The 23934-nt window shown below is 38.8% G+C and overlaps 1 protein-coding gene across 7 annotated transcripts in view; it reads left to right on the plus strand.

Moving 5' to 3' along the window:
• Window positions 1-10515: 10515 nt before the first annotated feature.
• Window positions 10516-23934, plus strand: part of elna (elastin a) — a 37293-nt gene continuing 23874 nt past the window's right edge. For 5 of the 7 annotated variants that reach the window (XM_061280927.1, XM_061280931.1, XM_061280932.1 and 2 more), the window contains exons 1-5: window positions 10516-10790; window positions 18042-18101; window positions 18609-18656; window positions 19472-19567; window positions 19732-19758. In XM_061280927.1, the coding sequence (XP_061136911.1) occupies window positions 10715-10790; window positions 18042-18101; window positions 18609-18656; window positions 19472-19567; window positions 19732-19758 (307 nt within the window). In that variant the 5' untranslated portion in view covers window positions 10516-10714. The remainder of the gene's footprint in view (window positions 10791-18041; window positions 18102-18608; window positions 18657-19471; window positions 19568-19731; window positions 19759-23934) is intronic. The other 2 variants (XM_061280930.1, XM_061280929.1) reach the window with 1 other exon arrangement.

Genomic DNA, 23934 nt, shown 5'->3' on the forward strand with positions numbered 1-23934 from the left:
CAGGGTTTTCCAAATAATTTGACAAACTCCTTTTCTGCAATTCAACTGCGTTCAACATCTACTTTTGGTCATTTTGGTAAACTGGTTTTCCCATTTTTCCCCATTAACCTTTCTCAACCATTATTTTTGTGACGTAATCGTTCAGGTTAGTGCCGTTTTGCAAAGCACATGTGTGTAATTGCTTCATCCTTTCATGTGCTGTATAAAATCCACAAAGCTATCCTGGAACAGATCGCTGATGTCTGTTTTAAACTCTCTACAGCTAAATATTGGGAATAGGCCTGTTCTGGAACCTGCAGCAATTTAATTGGTGATTTTGATTCTGTTGGAGCAGTTGTTGGGCAAAGAATTAAGCAGCACTGTTTTTCTGTGAAGCCATTCCCATAGAATACAAAACTGTGGCAGCTGCCAGGCGGTGTCTTCATTTAACAAAATTGTCTCAGCTCTCACCAATCTTCTCGAGGTTCAGTTTGTGTTCAGTTTGATTTTTTTTTTTTTGAAAAACACTCGATGGGGAAACATGGGGCATGAGTCATCTTCACATTTGTTTGCATTTTGTTACAAGTTTTCATCTAACTTTTAGAACAAGTAACTAGGGTGACACTGGCGTTATAGTTTTAGATTTTGAATGTCAGTTTACTGTATTTTCTGCACCATAAGGCGCACCGGATTATAAAGCGCACCTTCAATGAATGGCCCATTTTAAAACTTTGTCCATATATAAGGCGCACCGGATTATAAGGCGCACCTTCAATGAATGGCCCATTTTAAAACTTTGTTCATATATAAGGCCCACAGGATTATAAGGCGCATCTTCAATGAATGGCCCATTTTAAAACTTTGTCCATATATAAGGCGCACCGGATTCTAAGGCCCACCTTCAATGAATGGCCCATTTTAAAACTATATATAAATCCATATATTTGGACACACCTGCTGTAGTGGCTCAATATTGGTCCATATATAAGGCGCAGCGGATATATATGGGGCACTGTTGGCTTTTGAGAAAATTGGAGGTTTTTAGGTGCGCCTTATAGTGCGGAAAATACGGTACTTAAAGGAACAATAATACTCGTTTTCACCCTCACTTCTCTCATCAGTCCTTATTGAGGCATATCCTACTTTTGGAATAGCTATATTAAAAAATGCAAATTAATTCTTTGGTAGTTGCTGAGTTGCTGAATAACAAAAAGAATCTGGAGATTTGTGCAGTCATATTACTGCCCCCCCTAACCTCGGACATTTGGCTGAATTCCAAATTGCACTCAAGGATGATAACTGTTGAGTTGGCAGTATATAGTGGCCATCTTAAAAAAATATTTGCCTGACAATGTATGATTAGACATCCTGTTTTCACTAATGCACCCATTAGAGTAACTAATTGGTATGTGGGATTTAATTGCACACTCGTATTACCATTTATTTTTCCGACTGAAATGGTGAGCCATTGTACTCAAGTTTGTCAAAACATACAACATTCCTGAGAAATACAATTTCTGTTTGTTTTCTGACCGTGAAGTGGGCATCCGTCTCTGCCAACCTGCAATTGTAACATCCAATAGACCAAATACTCAGACAGATTCATCGTTCTGTGGTTGATATCAACCTTGAAATAAAAGTATTTTGTTTCGTTTCTACACGGATGGTAATCGTTTCAGTGCGTCCGTATACACATTTTCTAGATCATTTATCTTATAAACATTTATCATCATTAAGTTTGATGACGCATTAATGTCATTGTTTATTTTTATTACATTTCCTCGAGCCAAATGGATCTTTTGTTCAGCTCATTTATTGAATGTAAATATTTTGTGTGGTTTACACGTATATTTACACTAATTCCACCTTTAGCGTTGTAGCCCAACCATGGTAAAATGAGCTATTGAAAGTTATGTTGTTCTGTAGATTGATTGCTGATTTGTATACAGTCAAATAAAAAAAACAAAAAAAACATCATGATATACTGAACACTGCTTTTGGCTTTGTCATTTCATGTAGTGAGTGATTAAAAACATGCCATACCATAGCATGTAGTATATGATGACAGCATGACCAATTCAAAATTCTATTTAAGGAGGTCAATACAGATACAACTTCATTGCGCCAATATAGTCAAATTGATAAAAACCATCCAGCCATTTGGTGACATCATTCATCCTACAGTATATCCTGTGCATATGTTTTTGTCCTTCAAATTAATTAGTTAACCAAGCACATGATGTCAAGATACAAGCTATGAACTGCATATTCCAAAAGCATATTTCTTTCATGTTTGTGTTTGGCTTACTTATTGGTATCCTCCCTGACATAAAAAAAATAAATAAAAATAACAGCACCTAAGGTGTTTTGTGCCACTTGCTTTGCCAATACTGGACTTGCTGTGTGATGATTTAAGAGCTGAGGCATGAGCGGACACCAAAAGGTTTCCAAGTGATGATGTAAAGACAGGAAACAGGGGCCTTAAATTAGGCCACAAGCTTTCCACTGTTGTTTTGCACCTTGTTCACAGAGGTGACAGAGCTCTGACAGTTTTTGCTTGTGCTAGCCAGGGACCTCCTTAGTCCGGCATTGGATTGCCAAAAGTAAACAAAGCACACATTTTCTGTCACGGTGGCTGGCAAAACATTTTAGCACCTCTTAACTTTCAAAAGACGGCTGTGAATGTAAGACAGAATCGCTATTAGTAACCTTGGTATCAGTGCCCGGTATGTGTCTTTAGTTAATAGGCCAAAAACATGTTTTTCCTCCTTGTCAAATTTTATTTTCATTTTATTGACCAGGCGCATTGTCACAGGAATAACCGATATACCTGCACACCACTCCAAAGGGAAAAGTGAAGATACTTAATTGTCTGTAGGTTTGGATATGAATATATGCCTGCGTGCTGAAACTGGCTGGCGACCAGTCCAGTGTATTCCCCAAAAGTCAGCTTGGATAGGCTTCAGCACACCCGTGACCCAAGATAGACTAAGCAGTCCAAAAAAAATGGATCGATGAATGAATTAATCGAAACTAAATGAAGTCACAACCTGGAGAAAATGCTTAGCAATTTCTCTTTTGTGAATTGCAAATTAGCAACGAGGACACACATGTTAAAAGTATAACGGATCACTTGCTGAGCTGTGATGTGATCATGGATGTTTGAATATCACTTCATTTCTTGTAAGTCTGACTGAATAGTAAAAAGAGCCTGTCTTGTCAAGGGTGCGGAATCACATTCAGAGTGTTGGAGGGTCACGGCAATGACAGCCAAGATTAACAGTCTTGACATAGTTTGTGCTTTTCGTATCTTTGGGTCCATCAGTCTTTGCTGCGATAAACATGTGTGCATTGTTTCACTGTGCTAGTATACTCTTTATCGTCTTTCTAGAAGCTCAGTAATTTTCCAATTATTTCTAAAGCTGGTTTAAGGTAAAAGTTGGGCATTATTATTTTTGTAAGAGCAGACTAGAATTTTGAGGAAAACCCATAAAGTAGAACATTCATACCAGTCCTCATTTCCACTGGATAATTTATTCATTTTCTTAAAGTTTTCCCTTAACTCAGTTTATGTGCTCATATTTCCCACTTTCTTTGATTTATAAAGCATATAATGAATAATAAGAATAATGAGGTTATTTTTAAATCTTGAACTTTGCATTTCATGATGAATTAAATATCTTTTGGCCACATCTTGAAGTACCGTATATCTCTCTTGTAACATTCTTTTTTTTAAATCTCTCGTTGACAACTGCTTGAAAGAAAATGACTAAATGTGATCCAGATGAAACTATACCCACAAATTTTCACTCGATTTATTTGGGTTACAAAACAGAAAAATCCCTTCTCTGCTATAAAGATGAAAGTTGTTTTCTGAGTGAGACCTACTGAAACTAAGAAAACATCTTTTCTATGCAAGTTTGTTCTTTTGGTTCTGAACATTTGTTTTCTAAACAAACATCCCTCTTTATTGCTCTACAGTGATAAAATATTACAGCAAATCAAGCTTTAACTATATGTCAAATTGTAATTTATTCATGGTATTATGATAAAAGTCTATCAGGGCGTGAAACATTAAAGGATCACCCTCAATACTTTATATTATTAATTCAATTAATGATTTAAATAAGATAAAATGAAAGGGTGGACATCTGATTATACTCAATGTCTCCACATGCTGAGCAGACCAAAAAGAGCTGCAGAACAAGCGCTGTGTTGGGAAAACTGGGTTGTTTTCATTTCTCCAGTCACAACAATCTCACTTACATTAGACGTATTAGAGAACAATGATGCCAAGCCCTTCCTGAACCCTTTCAGAGGACCGTTCACATACATGATGCAGTGGTTGTGTCTCATTAAACATCCATATCTCCGTGCCAACATCCACATCCAGAAATGAACATGCCAACCTAAAGTTATCTGAATGTGAGAACAACAATGTGGCCAATAAAAGGTCCGGAAAAGGCCTCGGCAGCTGAAAAGTCAATGCGTTTCATTGCCCTAAAAGTCACACACAATTTTGACCCGACGGCACGCACGATGACAGGTTATGACAAGAAACCTCAGCTATAGAGCCATGAACGCTCAGTTCTCCCAATTTTGCTTTTATATTTTTGCAACACATTCCTAAGAAAAGGCACCGGCTTGACCACCATTTTAGCTCTCAGCCTGGGAGAAAGACATATCCAGCTTCCCACCTATTGATATTACCGTATTTTCCAGACTATAAAGCGCACCGGACTATAAGGCGCACCTTCAATGAATGGCCCATTTTAAAACTTTGTCCTTATATAAGGCGCACCGGACTATAAAGCATTAATGCATCATGTCAGATTTTTAATCCAAATCAAATCATTCTCCATTTTATCTTTTTTACTTCAACTTCAGACGCAACAAATTACTTTATAATCACAAAATAATAATCCATAGTGTTTTTGATTCATGCATGATTCATAGTCTTCAGCGGGCCACTTATGATTGATTTCATGACACAATGCTTCGGGCCAGTTTAAATTTAGGAATTTGGTCCATATATAAGGCGCACCGGACTATAAAGCGCACTGTTGGCTTTCGAGAAACTTTTAGGTTTTAAGGTGCGCCTCATAGTCCGGAAAATATGTTAAAAAAATATGACGGCATTAGTTTCAACTTGGAATCTTTGCGTTTCGATAATTTTCATTGCACGTAAAGCAGCATTCAGCAACTGACTTTAGTGGTTCTATTGTATTCATCAAATGTAATTGCTTAATTTCTCACACAAAAAACTTGTGCGGTACATTCCTTCTTCTATTGGCCCTAATAATTCCATTCAGGGGCAGCATAAGGAAGTTTTAACAATGTGAAGGAAGTGTGTTTGAGGGAAATGAACGTAACACTACTTAAGCATTACCAAGAAGTGGGTTAAGCACTGCAGTCAAATTCTACCCTACAGTTTCCACACAATGTATGTTTCCAAATTGTGATGGAGCAGGAAATGTTACTGTTATCCTCTTATGATAACGTCACTGTTTTAGGAGCAAGTTTTCCCATGTCTTAAGTTACCCTCACAATGGCTTGTCACCATCGCACTTAATGACTACGATATCTTAAGTGTGTCTTTCACTGGACATCAAGTGACATGATGAAAAGCCATGTCGTCAGTGTCGAAACTGCCAAAGAATTTCTTCTCTGTTTCAGACAATCTGATAGCTTTAACCAAAAGCCTGAGAACTATGATAAGGCTAAAATTAGACATTCTATAATCATTAAAGCATTAAATACTATGGTGTTGGGCAAATTGTTTTTTTACATTTGCTTATGGAATTTTCTGGACTTTGTTTGATGCTTAATGACTGGGATTGACCTCATTATACGAACAAAAATGATCGGTCTTCTTCAATGTAGCAGCTCTATGATCGCATGTTTACGTGATACGTACATGATATATCTCAGAGTCAAAGCCTAATTCGTAACACTTAATCATAGTGAGCAGCCAAAACTACAAACTCTAGCCACTTTTAAGGGACCCAAAGGGGAAACTTCCATCTTTCTACTTTTAATCCTAAAGTTTAATTTTGGTCTGAATAAAGACATTTATTTTGAAGTCCCATTTTGAAACCTTTTTATGACTCAAATAAATAATCAATAATAACTATTATGACGTGCATACAGTCCTTGATTCCGTGAGTTCTTTTCCTTGGCCGGATATTAAGTATAATCACATTTATTAAACAAGTTGGGCTCATAAGAAACTTGGATGTTCTGCTCAATTGCATTCATGTCTGTCCTGCAGGTTGTTCTTGAAAATGCTCCTGCCAAAAATGAGTCACCCCGTGGCCAGGTCTGGCCCTAACAAGAACTCATCAGTTTTCCCCTGGTGCCTGATGTTCACTCCCCCATCCGGAGTCTTGTCTGGGTGAGTATATCACACTTTGAAAATGGGCCAGTCTGCTTGTCTGCTACTTCGCCATTCATTAAAAGAAAGTCTACATATTTTGTGGCATGGCACATTGTCACCTGGCAGTATGTGCTTTTCCCTGCAAAGTGTCCACCTGCCAAAGACCACGGCACTGCCTCGTACGTTTCGGAAAAATTAAAGCAGTTTACGGGAATCGTTTTCACTCGTAGATCAAAAGATTATTTGCCCACGTGGGGATGCATGAGTCCAGTTGCCAAAAAGCAGCAACCAAATTCAAATGTACCACTTTGCGGAAAGGTGACTGTGTTGAACTCGAGCCGTCCGGCAAAGTGGGCTTAATGTCACTTGCTGATAATCTGTGTGATAATTATCCAGCGCAGCACTCAACAGGAAACATTCTTCCAGGGAACAAGAGCTCATTGTATAGATAGCAACCCATATGTGGAGTGTTACACAGCAATTTCCACTAATGCTACGAGAAGTACACAACTCAGAGGGAAAACAACACCATCTGTACAAGTGCACTTGTCATTTGAACATGGAACCAACACAGGCATGAAAGTCCAATGTCTGTAGATGTTACTAATAAAGGTAATGTGTTTCTGTTCGAGGAGCAGATGTTGGCTCGATCCCACATGACCTCATGTTCATGCATAATGCTTGTGTCGGAAAGAAAGAGTCTATTGACTAAAGAATGTTGTTTCATGCTTTACACACAAGCATAATAATAATGCATGGTCAATGTAAATACCAATATTCCATTACAGAAACATGACAGCCATAAAGAAGTCTAATTTACCCTGCTATAAAGTCCAGTCTGACCTCCCCCAATCCTTCGCTGTTCCGTTTAATCAGAGCCTTTTTGACAAAACCAACATTCAACTTTGCCTAAAGGAAGGAGACCAGACTGAGCTTAAGTAGCGAGCGAATGAATGAAGACAAACACTTTTCTCGTCCAGAATACACTTGCGCCTCAACTCAGCTGGTCCAATTTGTCACAAATCAAACATGGAAAGAATGGTCACATGCAGACTATAACATTTGGTCAATGCCCTCCCTGTGTTTTTGTTTCTGATTCATGATTTACTGCAATCATACAAGCTTGTTATTTCACGCTATGTTTGTGTTCGGAATGTCGTGCGGCACAAGTTGTGATTGGCTAAAAATGCGGTAACCTGCTGCAGTGGGACTTTGTGAGTAAAATGAGTTGAATTGTTTGATTAAATGTCGTAAATTCTGTGAAAGTATATAACACTTCTACAAAGTTAACAACCAAGTCTGCGAACATTTTTTATGTATTCACTCTGCCACCTTATTTGCAATTATGTCATGCTCGCTATGTTTAAATAAGGCGTCATTTATGAATGTCGCACTTATAGAAAAAAAATATCTAAACGAAACAAATTACTGCTGGAAAAATCGGATCAAAACAGAAACTTAATGCAGAATATTTTTATTCTAAATTCAGTGACTCGTGAATTGTGTTAAGGTAACAATATGCACTTATTTTACCTCAAAATGACATTCACTATCATTTTCATGATATAGTGGATTATAATTAATAACATGACAAATTGACACTGAATCTCCTCAAGGTTCTGTGCTCTAATTGGATTAGTTCTGGCTCCATCCATCTCATCTTCCCAGTAAAAATGGATACACCAGCTGGAAAAAAATACATCCCAAAAACGATGCATGCATTACCATATTTCATTTTTGGAATTATGGCTAAAATAATTAACGGTCAGAGACTGTTGTCTAAACGTTGTGCTCTACCGCCATACCCAACAGTGGCTTCCCTAATCTGTTTTCTTTGTTCTTGACTATTTATCACTTTGTAGGAACACTTAGACTTAGCTTGAGAGTGACATATTGTCACCAACTTGTTTATCATAATTCAGGGGACCTAAACATGGTGCGATCCATAATCACAGTTTGAAAATGGCAAAAGTGTTTATGCTGAAAAAAATAAACAATTGTGTAAAATCATTCCATAAAGCACAAGAATACCTGCAGCTTCATATATACATAATAAATGTAGATTATGATTCATAACACAATCATCAAACAGGGTCATTGAAGTGATCTCAAATAGATTTGGAGTGTACTGGAGAAGACCTACGTGAGTTCTCACCTCATAATCAAAGTACAACACATCGTGTATTTAGTCTGAACAGTGAAGTTTTGGCTCAAATTTACATAAATCAGCATGAGGAAGTATGAACACTAACAGCGGATGCCACTACTATGACGAATGCTGTATATTTTGGAAAGCCCATCCCATTAGCTTTCGAGCATCATGGAACTCTGTCAGATTTGTGTCAGTTGGAGTAATAACACTGTCTCCAACATTTGCCAATAAAAAGTACCTCTACTCCGTCTCGTCTAGTTTAAACCCCAAAATGTTCACAAAAATATGGACAATGACATTCTTGTCAGCACTGAGGTATTTCCTGACTAACGCAAGGATTTTGAGTCTAGTAGTTGTGGTGTTTGGAATGGATGTACTGCTGTGACGCAATGGTGACGTAGTAAGTGCAAATTGCATATTAATATTAGAATGCTCTGTATAAATATAAAAGTGACATTTATAAATTTGACTTTGCAATACTGTCCACTAATTTATCGTCTATCAGGGAAATTCAACGCTAACGACAGTCACAACTTGACTCAGTACCGTTGTGGATAACTTTCCATATACTTGTAAAGTTCCCTCGACTAATCATCAGAATAAAACACCTAATTTGTGCATGTAAGAGAACAGAATAACAAAATTCACTTAAAATAAAAAGGACCAGTAGAGAGACAGAATGGAGAGGCCTGACACGTCGCCAAAACAGTGCTCCGTTTTTTTCATATGAAAACGAAAAACGTAAGGAAAGGGGATGGGAGGGGGAAACAAGTCCCAATCTTAAGATTCTATAAGGAAGGGGCACAGTATGGGATTGGAAAGAAACCAACTCTGCCACATGAATAGGAGACATAAACAACAATCACTCCAAAAAATTTGTGGGAGGGGGTATTCGGGCAGGGGCAGATGTAACAGCGCAGACACACTGGGCGGCGACTGCAGACTTTCAAGGTGTGCCACATCTCCACAGCACCTGGACTGTCAATGACAGGAGCAGATAGTTTAAGGAGAATATTGTTTTTATTATAAATCCATTCGCCAAAGTATAACAGGAAGAGCTGAATGTTTACAATTTAACAGAAAAAACACAAAAAGTCCCATATCCTGGAATTCAGCAATTTTAATCCAGAGAAGATAGCCCTGATCCCATTTCTGTAAATTTCCATCGCACAATATGAGCGACAACGCCCTCTGGTGCTAAAATATAACGTGTGTGACAGCCAACTGGGGTGACAACCAACCATGTTTTCCCCTAAATAAATCAAGAGTGTCAAATGTGGGGATGAATGTATGCTCGTTTCTCATTTCCTAGCCATGTAACTGCCCAAATTATTCCCTTGGTTGGTTTGGATGATACTGGTGACTTCTGATCCTCACGCAGGTCATCAGATTCTGGCAACACGTTGCACACCGTGCTTTTGAAATGATTCACAAGCACAATGTGTTTATACTCCGCTCTTTCGAGTCCTTTAAATACCGCAGTGAACTAAAGTCCCGCTGCCTCAACTAATGATTCTTGTTATCAGACTGACAGTTGCCATTACTGTAGTAAAATGAGGATTACAGCATGAGACAAGCAGGTTGCTGTTTCATTCATCTGGCATCCCTATCTGTACTTGATGCCAATAGTGTCCTCACTACCTCCACGACGGCTTTTCACATGTGCACTGCCAGTCACGATGTCCCTCTCTGATTGCTGCTTCCTCGTGACTTCATAAGGTCTCGTATTTAGTTACTTTTCCCTAGTAACAAATGTTAAGACGACAAATATAAGCAGGTGAAAATGTGAAACCATTTCGAGAGGTAATTGTCAGGCTGTGTGTGGGTCGCTGCTCCTCAGTCTTGTAGCTGACGCTCTCAGATAAGTATGCTTTGTATCCAAGCAAGTGTTTGGCAAATAGTTCAATTCCTTCTTGATGGGGGACTTTCTCTCTCGCACAAAATGTGTCCACCCACCACCTCCACCCCCCCTCCTGTCCTTGCTGGCAAGAGCACTAGTACTGCTGGCAAGAGTGACCAGAATAAAAACAGCAACAACAGACAGGGAGGAAGGAAAAAAAGCAAGTGCTCCATTGAAACAGAGCTTTTGCCTTCTTTGAATCCCATATCGTTGTCCTTTATTCCGCACCACTGCTCAACTTGTGTTAATTAGGTAGCGCAGAATAAAACCGGCTCATCTGGAGAGGGGTGGTGCATTTGGGAGCGAGATGGCTAACGGAAAGGTTCGGCTGCTCCTCCATGGACTCTTCCTCGTAGCAGCGATTCAGCCCACTCTGCAAGGAGGTAAGCATGTGTCACAGGTCAATGCAACTCTTGTGGAAGAGCAGGTGCAAAGCTTGTGATGTTTCTTTCTGTAGAAAAAAAAAACTTTAGGATAAAATTTCAATGACATTCCTAAATTATTCATAATTGTCGCTTTTTGATTCTAATTCAAATACAAATTAATATGATCATATTCAGCATTTATGAACATTGTATATTATTATTCTTGTCTTATGTTCTGTTTACTTTGAATCCCTGGCAAGTTGTGAAATCAAACCTCAGTTGATAAACACATTCTTGTTCATACTTTCTTTTTTGGCAGTGTATCTATATACATGTTGCTAATAAATTGAAGATGGAGGTCCGTGGTTTCCTGGCCTTCAATAGATATGCTAAACACATTAAAATCTAACCATTGACAGATTTTTACAGTTAACATTTCGGCACCTACAAACAGTCCATAATTCATTCATCCTTATTTTATTTTCTGCAGTTTGGAGTAAAATGTAATGGGTGTGTCTATAAAATATTTTGTGCTTCTAATAGTATGCTCTGATAACAAGTGTGCTGAATCATTTCCAAGCAAAGAACTTTGACAATGATCCAAAATTCTTGTCTCACCACTCCAATAAAGAAATTATCTCTGCATGCTTGCAAAGTGTGTCACACTGTATACTTCAAGCATGCGAGGTGGATTACTGCAAAATCCAGCCAAAGATGTATAATCCTGATTTAGAAGAGGATCTCTTATATATTGTATAAAAAAAATTAGGATAGCAGCTAATGATTATTTCAATAATTATTTTATCATTTGATTATTTGTCGATTAATCAACGAATCGGCTGGAAAAAAAAACAAGTTTAAATCTCCATCCTATCATTTGACATTGGGACGTTATTTCAAATTGACTGTTTTAAACTTCATAAAATGCACATATTAATTAATTGTAACACCTCTACACTTTTTGTCTCACTCACCGCTAAAGTAAGTCATAATCCAATCCCTTGTGAATTCTTTGCGTCACTTTCTCATTTGAAATCACACCTTCATGGTCTTTTGATTCTATATTTGCTGTACAGCACAGTATAATGTACATCTGCATTATCAAAAGCGTTGGATCAGAGAGGGCCTTTTTTTAGAGTAAACTGGAATTTTGAATAATTGAAAAGTCGATGCTGCCTGCTCTAAAGTCAAATGGCTACCACATCATCAGTAACTCAAAACCAATCATCATTATCCTTTTAGAGCTGAATCGCTCTTGTATTGGATCTTATTTGATTGGACGGAGGATTATGTTCAAACTAATTTACAAACATAAATACTACTTGTGGCTGCTATTTCTCTTGGTGCTCTCTGTATCACAAGTCCCAGCTGACTCATTGACTGTTTTATCATCGATTTGATGCTAAACAGAAGCAACAGCCACTCCACATGCTGTCACTATGCAGTACTTTCTTCAGTAGTTACTAATATTCTTGTTTGAATCCACATTTTTCGTTATAAACTAAACATCATCAATGGTCATTGATGGACTCTCGGCCATGTGGACACAAGGAGAATATGTGTGTCCTCATTGACAGGTTGAATGTGCCAAGGTCTACCAAGAATCCCCAGCGCCTAGTAAAACCATGCCATTTGAAAGAGTTCATCTCAAGAGCCGTTTGACTTCCAGCTTATCTGTTTCAGACACAGAAAGACATTGTGTGTGTGTGCATGCCTTTCCTCCCACTCTCACTCAGTCTGTGAGTTTACTTTTCATCCCATTTTACGCCACTTTTATTTGCTTGAGCTTTCTGTCTGTCAGCCCACCAATGAAAAACAGTCACATCTAAACTAGGTACACAATCGTCCAAATCAAAATCCATTGCATGCATGTGCACAAATGTTCGGTTCTTAGCTGGATGTTTTTTTTCCACTCATCTCAGTGGAGGTATGAAACATGTGCCAATAGAGGAACTATTAAATTTAGAGGTCATCAATCATCAAGCATTTTTCACGCAGAATTCTGGTGGTCCCTCCCTTTCCCAACAGGATTGTAAGGATTATGTGGAAACACAGCTTCCTTGACAGAGGTTCAGGCTCTCTGAATGCTTGCCCTCATCCTTTTTCTCGGGGGGTCCACGTGACATTTCAGATGTAGAGGGATTCGATTGTTAGACTACAAGAACATGATGAATCCATATAAAGTGTCTTTTTCCTGCAAGATGGCTGCTTTGATTCTTACATGGGTTTCACATCATACTATGGAGCACGTCAAAGAGCTGTAATTATCAGTATTGGCCGAACGTATTCAAAGTCCTTATTAAATCCACCCATAACATCATAATGCTCTCAAACCAACTCCATCTGTGTGCGCACTAAAGCTAATGGGGGCGGGGATCTCTGAGCCTAGTCCTAGGGTCAAGTATATATGAATAACATGAACATTATTAGCACTCCATTGGACTTGTTTTATGTGTTCAGAGTCCTTGCACTTGCTTGAATTATTATTGAGCAAAAAGCACGTCTGAATGTTTTCCATCGACAAGTGTAAATGATTTATGATCCCCTGGGAAACAACTGGGAAAGGATTTGTTAATGAATATGTCCACTGCCTTGTTAGAAAACCATATGGTGGGACTGAATACAATATTTATTTGGATCACAAATACAAAGTATCAGGTAGATTTGGCAAGACAATTGAAAACAAACAGACCAATTAACTTTTTAATTCTTCCAGTTCTGTCTTAAACAGAAAGTTGAAATATTTTAACAGTTTCCATAAAACTGAGAATGCATTGTGTTACAAGCATTTATCATGGTCACGTTTAGTGGGGACAAACTAAAGTTTCTGAACCGTCTAATGATTGACGCAAAGTCTGCTTGCCACAATTCAGTTTACATAAGGGACAATGGGAATTTCACAATCCTAATTGCAATTGGGCCAGTTTCACACTACTGGAAGTTGCTTTGGCTCATTTGAACCAATCACTGCAGATTGTAGAGCATAGCCTTGAAAAATGTGAGGGATTCCAACATTAGCTCAGGGCTTTTGGTTAATTCCCAAAACTTGATTCCCAAGGTCAGCAGTGCTTCAGGCTTTATTGATAGAGACTTGTGAATCCAGGTCTCAATCCAATTTCGGCTTGCGTGAGAGGCGGCCACAATTTATTGGATCCAAGTGATGCACTGGGATCACATTGCAAATCAGGTCCACTCTGCAATCAGAGAAACCATTATCAGAGATCACAAAACTGGTTTCTCTCTTCTGCCTTCAAGTGCTGCATTTACAAAGGCATTTCCGTTTGATGACGTGTAGCGGCTCTGTGACTTCACTCCTGTGGCCAGGAGCCTGCTTAAAAGCCTTGAATGGCTTGGCTTGGCTTGGCTTGGCTCGGCTTGGCTCTTGTGAAAGAACTGCTATGAACATTTATTTCTGCTTGGCACTAGTTCTGTACTGGATAAGTCCTGGTGGATTTGAAAGTTTTATCCAGAGTATTCAATTTTACATTAAAGCTAATGTCCTCTGGCTGAAATGTCTACAGTAGTAGCCAGAGGCCATTAAAGTTATGGCAAATAGATTTTCTTACCGCCATGACTACTGTGAAAGGTGTCGCAGGGTTCAGGCCGGTGCTTTGGACTGAGCTTTTCATAGTGCATTATTGTTTATTATATGTGGTTATTGGGCTCTGATTATATTTTTTTACACTGCTTGGCGTAAAAACTGCCGGGACTTATCTAGTTTAGTGTGTTTGGGAATTTGGCAGAAAGTGATACACCATGCTGCGTGTTTTTCTTTTACACTGTGTGAACGCAAGATCAAAAGTGTCCCCCTTCAGGTTCAATTAGGACCGCGTGAACCAACACAAATCACCTGAACACCACCATGACGTCCACTTTTCCAGCGCGTGGTTTATACATATCCTCTGTCAGAACGTAGGCTCAGGTTAAAGTGTTACGATAAGATGAGTGCGTACATTTTTGGAAGATTACATGTTCCTCACACTGTCACCCTTCTTCACCCAAGAGGCAGTAGAAGGGGTGACAAGATAGCAGCACAAGACAGCTGGCACATGCTTGCTAATGTAAGGTTGCCAGGATCCACACAGTTGATACCACTGCTGTTGCTCAGCTTTCAAATATTTGAGTTAAATTATTCCCTCATGAGACTGGATTTTTGAATCAGAATGAATAGCGTCCAAAACCTTTTTGAGATTAAAACATTTTATTTTGAATCTGTAAACTGGCTGCAAACATCAAGTGACAGGTGTTAGTTTTCCTAATAACGTGGACTCGGGGGTTTACTGTTTATGCACCGATTTGGCCAAAACAATTACAAAGAATGCTGTCATTAACTTTTGTGAGGTCGCCCGTGTGAGCAATGTGCATGTGTTTTCTCTTTCAAGCGATATGCAAACAGTTCCATCAGCTCTTTGAGCTATTAAATACATGAGCAGTTATTGCACAACCGCAGCAGAGGGTGGTGGAAGTAGCCCATTACACTCACTAGTTTGTTTTTTAAATGAAGCAAAAATTGCACTCTTAAAGGTCACAGAGAGCAATTGTGAAAACTGTCATTAACATGGGAGGAACTACGGAAAAAACTTGTCATTGCTATGACTTCATTCCAACACAAAGCAAGTTGTGACTTACAATTTCCTAACCCCTTTGCTAGTCATTCATTATGTGGACCCTAAATACTGCAGTACACACCTCAGGTACCTGCAAAGTCGAGTAAAACATTCTTAACTCAGTTATTTTTAAGTCATCTGTGATCGAAACTAGTCGACCGCGACCTTATTCAGGATAAACGTCAGAGAAAATGGAATAATCAAATAATCATTGCAATCTCGATGTTGTGTTATCGTAGGCAATTTTCCAATCTTGAAGAAACAATTTAGATTAGTTTACAGCGGTCCAGTTTTTTAGAAAAGAATTCATCAAACAACCCTGGAACAAGTACTTAGCCTTATAAGATGATCACCAAGATTTTTAAGGGCAGCATGACCCAAAGGCACATGAGTAACACATGGCCCTTATAACCCTACAATAACTTCCAGATAAGATCACTTGTGGGAATTTTGTCTTAAGTGGTTAAATTGTTTTCCCCAACATTATTGGTTTAGGCAGCAGTACCGTTCCAAAACATCTCTTGAATAATTCTTGAGCAATGCAACGATGAAAGAGCGTTGTAATCTGATTGGTCGTACATTCTTATGCAGATTAGGTTCAATAGCGGTTGACGATGGACTCGGTGCCCTCTGATATTGGCACAGTAGCTCATAACTAGAGGAAAACTGGGGCATTCCCTCTTTCCTCACGAGCAAAGCCCAGACAGGAAATCCTTCTGATTGTGCGACGACGGAACAACCTCTCCACCCCGGTTGGGTGGTACCTGCACCTGACACATCTGTCATGGTGGCATTGGAACACATACACATGCACTAGCCGCACGTACACCACCAAAACTTTAGAAACATCTGAAAAATGTAGACCAGGAATGAGCAACCTTAAGGGGGCCAAAATTTGTCGTCGGTGCAACTGCGTGTCTATGTGTGTGTGTGTGGGGGGGGGGGAGTTGGGGCGGGGGGGGGGGTTATCCTTAGCAGATGTATGGCACAAATTCTAAATATGACAAAATGTTTTATTTTATTTTGTATTTTACCTGGATTTTCCAGGATTTCTTTTAACCCCAATCTTTTTTCCATGGAAAACATACATATATGACCTAAATTGAATGTTCATCAGCAATTTTGGGCGTCCACTCAGTATTGCCCATTCCTGATCTAGCTACAAGAGCTGCATAGAAAAATTATTCCTTTAAAATGATGTTCAGATGTTCATCAAACTTTATTGTTATAATTCTAATTTTTAGAATAGAGCATCATTACTCACCATGTTGAGTCTTTTTTTAAATATATTTTCATTGCATCAAACTGAACATTATTGTCCTTGCAGAAGCAGAATGTGATACGGCTCTTGTAAACTGCTTAAATTGCATATAGGTGTACCTAACCTGTGGCCTATAAGTGTATGTGATTGTTGTAATAAGGTAATTTTGTCAAATTGTTCATATAAATTGCACTATAAAATACAAATAATTTGTACTGTAGACATACATTTCTCACTAAAACTATGAGAAAGTGTATCCAAACCTTTGACCACCTTTTTATGTGCACCCATTGTGGTGCCTAGACAGAAGTATAACGTCATCAGCTGTAACAAACATAATTTTTACTGTAATAATTTTCAGTTTGTGTTCTAGTTCCTTCACACCACAAACTTCTAAGTCTCCTTTTATATATTAGCCACTTCAATAATTGTCTTAAGTGCTCACATTTTTCTCCTAACCTCAGCTGTAAGAATAAAAAGAATATTGATGTTATTATGGTAGAAACATTAACTACTTCAAAACTTATTATAGAAAGCCCTCTGCAGTGCCTTGGATCATGTTTACATTTTTGGATTTTTCTTCTGGCACTTTTCGGTGGCTTATGTCATACATTTTCAGACACTAATGCCTTGTAATGTTCTTGCACGCCCCCGGTCATGCACACGAAGCACAAAGCACGGCGTTCACACAGTTTGCGTTAATAAACACACAAATGCCTTTGACATGTGCTTTTAATTAATTGGCCTCCTAGCGCATGTTAAGGACCATTAAACAAAATCACTGTTCCACGCAGCACAACTCTCTGCGTTGTGTTATGTTTGTGGTGATACAAACCAGCTTTCTTCCTCACAACATTGAACATTGTAACATAGGCCTGAGCTCACCAGTCCCTTTGGATTTTGTCCTTAGCAGTCCCATAACAAAAAGCAAACTTTTTTTTTTCCATTCTCTTATTCTGTTAGTCGTGTTGTTTTCCCCTGACCCTCGAAGGAATCAGATGAGAAAGGAGGCCAGGGTGCCGCAGGTGGGGGCTGACAGGGTCGGTCGGCTGTAGAACTCTCTGAAATTGACTCTTCCAAATGCAATACCTCATCTAAATGAAAACCAACATTATCTCCTGAATGTTGTCTCATTTCGATACAAACCTTTTTATCTTGATCCTGACAAGAGCTGTTCATTTTTAATGTAAGCCCCTCACAGTGCATGACCTAAGATAAACTTCATTTTAATGTCTGAGTCAAAAATGATAAATGCATTTGGGGATATGTGTGTATAATGAATGGGGTCATTGAATGGTCAGATGTACCGTTTCCAGTTTTGTAATGAAATGTTTCAATCGTTGCTATCAAACACACAGAGGTGACCGAGATTGACCTTTGCTATCCTTCTGTGTGTTGCAGGCGTGTATGTACCAGCTGGTGCGGGCATAGGCACTGGACCAGGAACTGGATTCTTTCCAGGTAACAAAAGCTTCCAAGTCTACTTTAGAATCATAAACTACACCAGCCATAACTCATGGCAGCTAAACCATGCTGCTGCTGCAGGTCAGACATTTTACCACGCTGACGCATACATATTAAAAAAAAAAAAAGAATTTAATAAAGCATGAAAGTGAACTACAACTCAATTAAATGTAATATAGACGTATAGTTTCATGGAAATGGTTTGGCAATGTGAGATATGGTCCTGCAAAGCCACAAAAACTCATTTTCTCCCTCTCATGATATACCGTTTACAATTACACTCTGCCAGTGCACTTTCTTGGACTGATAACTGCACTGGCCACACATTGTGACATCTGTTTGTATTTGACATTCTTGACATATTCCCAATAGTAAAAGAATATGGATGATCAAGTTCTGAAAGTCTGTCACGACAAACAGAAATTAACCATAAACCCGCATTTGTTCGTTACATTTTACATGCAGACGAGGCATAACTCAAATATATAATATTTGATTTAAAAGGGTCTACGGGAGGAGTGCCCGCCGGCTATAAACCAGCTAAAGCAGCAGGTGAGTGGAATAAAACATTTATGCTTTTTTTCCTTCAGAAGTTTGATTTCATGTTTGGTTTCATATTTGGACCCAATTCTGAAGGACGATCATATATTTTTATGATTACTTTTTTTAAATGTATCATATGAGAAGCAGCACCTTGAGATAAACGTTGAAGTAAATAATATTATTGGCTGCACAGTGCCATCGTGGTTCATACTGTCACCTCAAAAATCGAATATGTCGATAGTGTGGTTTTAATCCCTGAGTGGTTTGATGCTGCAGGATAACATCATACATGATAAGAATAAGAGATGCTTATTCTTTCTCAGGAGTTCTGTGATGTTCTCTGAAGAGCACTGCCCTCCATCTAGCTAATGCAATTGCCTCAGATGAATGTCTTGCTAATTTCACACATTTACGGTATTGAGCAAGTTATGTGGCTCAGGTGCAGCACAATCTGAGAAGTTAATTGCTGAAGCTTGTTTTTGAACTCACGATGTGAAATAGAACAGATGCGATGAGGAAAAAAAACATGATTCCACAAAAAGCTGGATTCCTGTTTGGAAGTTCAATTTCCGATCAAAACAGCTTCATTCGGGTCAAGTCTGGAGAAACAAATTGGGATCCTGTGTAATGTCACTACAAGCAGAGAATAATTATTTGTAAAAGGATATTGCGAAAGAACTGAATAGCGCAACCACAAATGTTAATAAGCCTGATTAATCAGGCCACACGCACAGTTTTCTCCAAAGTACAAAATAAGAACAGTGACATGATGTTAGAAATACTGACTACAGAGCGCTCGGTGTCTGTTCAACCTGGTCATTTAGGTGGTTATGGAGGTGGCGGGCAAGGCGGCGTCCCGGGAGGTCTGGTGCCAGGAGGTGTTGGCCAGACTGGATTTGGTATTGGAGGACTTGGAGCAGGTAGGGAAAAAATATTAAATAATCAGCAACAATCTGTTGCCAGTGCTCATGAAATATTAGTGCCAATATGATTCATCTTAACCTACTCTAATCCTTAGTTCTTCACTTTGTGGAGTTGTAAGGTAAATGCTATTATTAACTGCATTTTTTTTAACACATTGTAGGACAAGGTGGAAAAGGACCTAAACCAGGTAAGCTTAAACAATTAATGGAGCAAAGATGTACAGAACACTATATTAGGGACACTGATGCAATCTGAGATTCAATATGCTCGTACGATGTTAAGAATTCTTAACATCTTTCATATTTGAGAAAATCTTTGTTTTTTCTCCTTTTTTATATTTTGTCTCCCTTATTGCATTCCATGAGGGTGTCACATTTTTAAACGATAATACAAAAGATAACAGTAAACATAAGTAAATAAATGTCATTCCAAGAGTGAGCATTATTATCGTAAATCATAAAATCGTGATACAGGTCTTGTGTTTGGCTCTCATTAGTTTGTTTCAAGAGAACCTTGTGAAATTTTAATATTTGGGCAAGTGACGGACGACCAGCATGTGATGTTCTTCACTGACCATATAACTGAGTCTAAAAGCTTTATGTATTGTACTTTGGTTGAGTGGGAGTTTTCTCGACCATTTACAGTGCATTTATTGCCAGCCATTGTTGCAGCTTTAGTTTGAACGTTCTAGGAATTTCGATTAGGTGAGGCTTTACATAAATTGTCGTGCTGTTGGATTAGTGAGTGATGATTAGCAGAGCATAAACGAGCATCCACGCCTGTTGAACAATGGTGCCAGAGAACTGACGATGTTTTTTTACTGTCGCTCCCCAACAATATCTGGAAACGTCAGAGTTGAATTTTGCCACAGCCCTTTTCTCCAGTAATGAACAATAAATATTTTTGTATTTTTGTCTACACTTCACCAGTAGCGTTAGCGACTTTTGGCCGTCGTTCGATTTCCGCAAGCACTTACTGATACAATCTGAGCATACCTCTGTGTTGGGACAGATAAGGAAGCGAGCAATGTCGTACAGGCCTGATAACAGAATGGCCCCTCTGGAGTGCCACACCTCAGTCCTCAACCGAGATTGGCAGGGCTGCCACTTTTTGGAAATGACCTCATTTCCAGTGCTGTATTACATGGAAGTTGATTTTGGCAGGAATTATATGGAAAGTATTGGCCAAGACTTTTCATACATTTAGGTCATGCTACCGTTAGTATGATGACAACTAAAATGCATAACATTTAATAAATGTTCAGTCAAATTGTGCTGATGTCATCCCCTCAAATGCTCACAGCTTTTATAGCTGATTTTCAGTAGAACATTTGTTACAATTGCATGTTCAACATGCATCTAGGTACACTTTGATTTCATTGTCACAAAAAAAAAAAGTTTTGACTGAAAACACTGCATCATAGGTCGCTTGCTGCTATGCCTTGAAGTCGCGAAACAGTAAAAGAAGTCACAGGGTTCAAAATGTAGATTTGTTGTCAGATAGAGAACATTGCTGGCCCCAGATTATTTACATTGTTCATTTGTTGTCAGATAGAGAACATTGCTGGCCCTGGATCATTTACATTGTTCTTCAAATAAAATGGGCACTTTCCAGGTCTGATTTGGGTTTTTATTATCTTGTTTTTGTTGTTAGCCTTTGTTTTGAAACTCGAGATATATTGTGTTGCTTTTAAGTTTGCAGCTGTTTAATTCGTAGTAAATAAAAGACAGGTATTGCATCATTTTGGGTTGCATGAAGGAATAGTAGTTTGCATGTTTGTCTCAAAGTTCTGAAGTTACGAGTTAGAATCTCAGCTACAGCCTTCCTGGGTGGAGTTTGCATGTTCTACCTGTGCTGTGGTTTGTTTGATTCATTCCAAAAATGCATGGTTATCTTTATTGAAAATCAAATTGTCCAAAGGTGTGAAAAATGGTTTAGCTATATGTCCCTTATATGTGATGGACTGGAACTAAAGTTACATGGGATAGGCTCCAGCTCACCTCTGACCCAAATGAGGATAACTGGATGGATCATGTTTTGATAACTTGACCACTGGAGTTGTCATTGTAGCTTAGTAACTAACTATTCTCACGGTTTGGCATGCACTAACACTTTTTTTGGTTCTTTCATGAATGGCAGGCTTTGTAGAAACAATAAGTGGTGAAACGCTGACATACTGAGAAATGCTCCAATCATCTTTTTAACAACAGTGACGCTGCATTCCACTGGCAAGCTCCATGTTTGACCTGGACTATTATACAGGGCAACAGCTGGTGAAGTGAGCCAGCGTGACTATAGAGAATTTTAACATAGCTGCCTGCAAAAACTTGTAAATGTCACACAGCTTTGACCCAGGAGGAAATCTTCTTTCGATGAGCAGCAACTATACGCCTTCATCTATCCTGTGTACTTTCAAAGGTGGATTCAATCGATGTTGTCCCAGAATTTGTCAGTTGCACCACTCTGTCTGTTTCAAGCAGTGAGACGAGGTAATAGGATTAAGTTTTTTTGCAAAAAAAAAATTAAAAGAAGATACTGTAAAGACAGGAAATTGTGTGACATAATCAGACTGACCTTTAGTGGAAGACTCCAGTGTTAGCAGGCATATGCACTGTCTCTTCTAATCATGGGTTAAATTGGATTTATTTTCAGTGGTTACAGTCACCTTTGATCCAAATTGTCAGGAACCCCTGATTGGGCCCTTTCAATAGGATAAATAGTGTTCCAGTGTCCTTTCATTCATGTAACAAGCATGTTGCTCAAGAGCAATGCCTCAATGGCACATTTCCAATTTGTATATTTTAGTTCTGTATCGTGGTATTTGTCCGTTTTTGAACCTCTGATCTCCAAGTCAGTTTTTAGATTCTAACATTGTGAGCCCATTTACACTTACATTTCCCATTTTTTGTTTTCGCTGATATCTATAGCCTCTGGCATTTCATGACAGGTAGAAAGGCGGCCTTTTATGACTTTTGTTGTGTAAATGCTGGCTACACCAACGCAATGTCACAAAACATCAGGTCAAAAATGGCATGAGTTGTTACATGTGGAATCTGTTTCATTTCAGACTTCCCTGCTGAGTTTATACTGTAGATGGCTCAAATCAAATATAGTAGTCAACACAGTTTGAACTGTACTACTGTGCTCAAATCGTTGTGATCGTCATTCTGTGAATTTTGTTCCAGAGCACCTGTTTCAATTTCTGAACCGACTGGCTCATATCAAGATAAATTCTTGAAGAAGTATGATACGTTTTTGCCATTTTAGCTATGGGCTGAGCACAGGAACAGGGGGAAAAGGAAGAGGGAGCCTGAAATCAAGGATAATGACAACTGGCAAGGACAGGAAAACTGCATACGTGAACCGTTTGATGCAGCTTTACTTCTGCAGATGTCAACCACAATAATTAGCATAATATTAAACTGTTGCTTTTCTGGCAGTGTCACTCAAAATTGAAATTGACTCCTTTTGCCAAACCTCAACTCTTGCTTTGGAGCATTCACAGGTACAGCAAACCAAATGAAATGATCAGATCACATTCCACAACACTTGCACACAATCCCCTTGCAAAAAGACAGCCGGCTAGAGATGAGCTGCGGAACGTTGCGCCAAAAAATGGTCTTGGCCAGGATGCAAGTCCCCTTGAATGTTTTTCATTAGTGCGTCTCAGACCTGTGGACATGTGAATGCATCTGACTGACATCTTACGTTGCCCAAATTTCTTCTTGATCCTCACAGGGCTCATAATTTGTCAGCACATCTGCTCATAGAGACACATCCATAGTGAATTATGTCGAGGACATAAAACTGAATTCTAGGATTTGACTTAAGCAGTGCTGAGCCACTAATCGGAATGTCAAGCATAGACTCTCGTGTAGTATTTTGTACCTTATATTACTATAACATCAATCCGCCTTGAACTACTTTTATTGGATATTTCATGGAGTTCAAAGGGCAATATAGTACAAGGAATTTAGTAAATTTACTGTCTACATTTTTCTGTAATTTTCCCATTTGTCAGGCTCCAAAAACAGCACACAGTCATCATAGCTGCTCAAAAGATGTTTCCTAAAAGGTTTTCTTGAGTGATGTCATCAGATGTTTTCGCATCTCCATAATCTTTGCCAATATTGCCAAGAAGTATTGCAATTGCAAAAGAATAAACATTAAGTTGTGGCTTTTATTAGTTTTTGTTTGTGACTAATCAGTTTTGCATGCCACACATCTTAGCCTGATCTACCCTGTCTGAGTTGATGAGCTATTCCTTGGCAAAGTCAAGTGAATCTTCCAGCTTTTGTTTTCCAGTAAGTCTGGAGTATGAACCTCTGTCCTTGTCCATCTGGCAATATTGTCCCTGGGTTGT

Source organism: Syngnathus typhle, linkage group LG6, assembly GCF_033458585.1.
Source record: "Syngnathus typhle isolate RoL2023-S1 ecotype Sweden linkage group LG6, RoL_Styp_1.0, whole genome shotgun sequence".
NCBI lineage: Eukaryota > Metazoa > Chordata > Actinopteri > Syngnathiformes > Syngnathidae > Syngnathus > Syngnathus typhle.